Source organism: Phalaenopsis equestris, unplaced genomic scaffold, assembly GCF_001263595.1.
Source record: "Phalaenopsis equestris unplaced genomic scaffold, ASM126359v1 Scaffold000073, whole genome shotgun sequence".
NCBI classification, from domain to species: domain Eukaryota; kingdom Viridiplantae; phylum Streptophyta; class Magnoliopsida; order Asparagales; family Orchidaceae; genus Phalaenopsis; species Phalaenopsis equestris.
This window is the reverse complement of record NW_018164515.1, coordinates 13,592-15,991: the sequence shown is the minus strand read 5'-3', so window position 1 is coordinate 15,991 and position 2,400 is coordinate 13,592. Positions and strand designations below refer to the sequence as shown.

Genomic DNA, 2,400 nt, shown 5'->3' with positions numbered 1-2,400 from the left:
TCTTCGTCTATTTACAAAAAAGGACCCTACATTAGAGCAAATCTTGACAGGATGATGCCATATGTTGGATGCTTATATGTTCTATTTGGAATTAGGTTAGATGCTTGTATAAATGTCATCTTAGAAGGATAATCACCATTTTTCACACAATAAGATTTTGATATTATTGTTCAGAAGCTTCAAATGCAAGTTTAAAACCAATCAGAAGCTTGTGTCGTCGCCTTTCCACTGGAAAAAAATATCAAACCATCAATTCTCTTTTAATACGTTAAATATAGTAGTTTATATGATTCAAGATTTTCTAAGAATGCTTGTTGATTTAATAGGATCCATCCAAATTCTACAATGAATGGTTTCAATTGCATTAATATAATGTTTCAAACGGCTTGAAATTAAAAACAATAGTTGATGCTGCTATTTAGATATTAATTTTTGGTTTGATTAGGAAATACAGTTATAAAACTAGATTTTAAAGAGAGCTTCAATATGTCATCTAATTACCTTGTTTTGTTTCTACATAAGCTTAATGAATGATTATGTTATTAAAAATATTAATTGAGTGTTTTTTGTCAGTTGTTTTCATCTTGTAATTCACATTCATGTGTGAGTTTCAGTTTGAAGACTTAGAATATGTAGATTCAAAACATAATTTTGAAGGCAATCAATTTTCCTCCCTGGCCTTGGGTGTGCTTGTATCTATTTGGTGATAGAAGCGAGGGGCTAGGGCCCCCTACCTCTTCTAATATTTGAGAACCGTCTTATTTTACTATGTAAAATGAGTTCTTCCACTATGTTTGTAGGTATTTTGATTAATACGGTAATCGGGGTATTGTTTATGTTTATGCATTTTTCTTATTTCCAGATGAGCGTTATGAGGAGCCACGTAATCTTGCTTATATATCAAAGTGGTTAAGGAGCTCAATTAAATCTTATAAGAACTTTGATGACTCATTGGAGGGCTTACAAACCTTTTTCAGAGATACAAAGGTCTTAGAGTGATAACCTAAGTTTGATTTCATTGTTACTAAAGTTCACCTGATATTATTTGGTTATGATTTATTTGACAGCAACAGCAGACTTTGGAAGAAGACTCCGATGAGGTTAATGGTTTAAATGGCAGCAGAGAGAAATATGAGCCTTTTAAGTCATCAAAACAGGTGCCTCCAACGAAGGAGAATCCGAAAATTAAGAACGGCAATCACATTGAAAAAAATATTGACTCAGATAAGAAGACACTAGTCAAGATCAACCAATTCACAACCACATCAACTTGTTTAGGCAATGATAGTTCTCCCGGCTTCCAGCCACAAACTCCTATTGTTACGAGCAAGACTGGAGAGACAAATGAGAAAATTTTGAACCGCTACATTAACAATGATTCTGAAAATAAATCTCTCAAGCATTTCAGGTAATTACTTCTACATTTTTCTAACCACTTAAGGTTTTCATCACTTAAGAATAACCTCTCTTGTTTTAAGATTTAAGTTTTCTTCTTTGGAGCCAAAAATTGAAATTATTACAGATCTCAATCATTATCTCCTGGAAACAGTCCAGATTTGCCCATGGTTATTGATAAAGGTCTCAAAAACGCTGGGTGTGATACTTCTCGGGTGGAAAATTTCCCAATTATCCAAGATTTACATCAGCTTTCAGAGTTACCAGTCTCATTATCATGTAATAAAACGAAAAATGGATTAGCTCCACAAATTGTTGGCAAATTATCAGTTACTTCTGATAAATCAGCAACTGCAGTCACTTACGATCCAGAATCGGAAAATTTAGCAATTTTCCAACACTTTCATCAATTTCCAGAAATACCTTCTTCCTTGTCATGCAGTGCAACTGCAGATAAATTTGCCTATCAGGATGCTGGCTTGTTAACAGTTACACCGGAAAAATTAGCATCTCTAGAACCCTCTGATGTCAAACAAGATCAACATTTTGTTAAGAGCGCGAGCTCTTGTAATCAAAAGAGAAGAAGGTTGAAGGTCATGCAGAACAGTAGCTATCCTGAAATGCAGTGTTCAAATTTATGTTTTGATGAACACACTGCTCAGTTTGCTCTTCCCAGTCGCATCAATATGGCTACAAATATCAATCAAAGAACTGAATTCTCCTTTCAGGATAATGTGAAAGAAAAACTCGAGTCATTTAGATTCGTAAATCAGGATATCCCTTTTCCATCTTCTAATTTTCACAATGAAATGGAGCTCCATGTTTGCTGCTCATCCTGCAAAAGTCCTCTGGGCTTGCCTGAGAACGAATTTCTTGTTAAAAGCCTTGTAACATCATCATCAAAACTCTTTTTGACATATATTCGGACTTATGGAACTCGAGCTTCTTTTATGCCCGAGCATCTTTCAAAGACTCTGCCGACAGTCATAAATGTCCTAAGCTCTA

The 2,400-nt window shown here is 34.6% G+C and overlaps 1 protein-coding gene across 1 annotated transcript in view; it reads left to right on the top strand.

The window, feature by feature from the left end:
• Nucleotides 1-862: 862 nt before the first annotated feature.
• The window catches only part of LOC110019715, a gene marked incomplete at its 5' end in the record, with an annotated part of 3,264 nt that continues 1,726 nt past the window's right edge, over nt 863-2,400 (top strand). Inside the window, 3 exon segments of the mRNA XM_020717503.1 lie at nt 863-987; nt 1,068-1,408; nt 1,523-2,394. Of these exon segments, the coding sequence (XP_020573162.1) occupies nt 863-987; nt 1,068-1,408; nt 1,523-2,394 (1,338 nt within the window).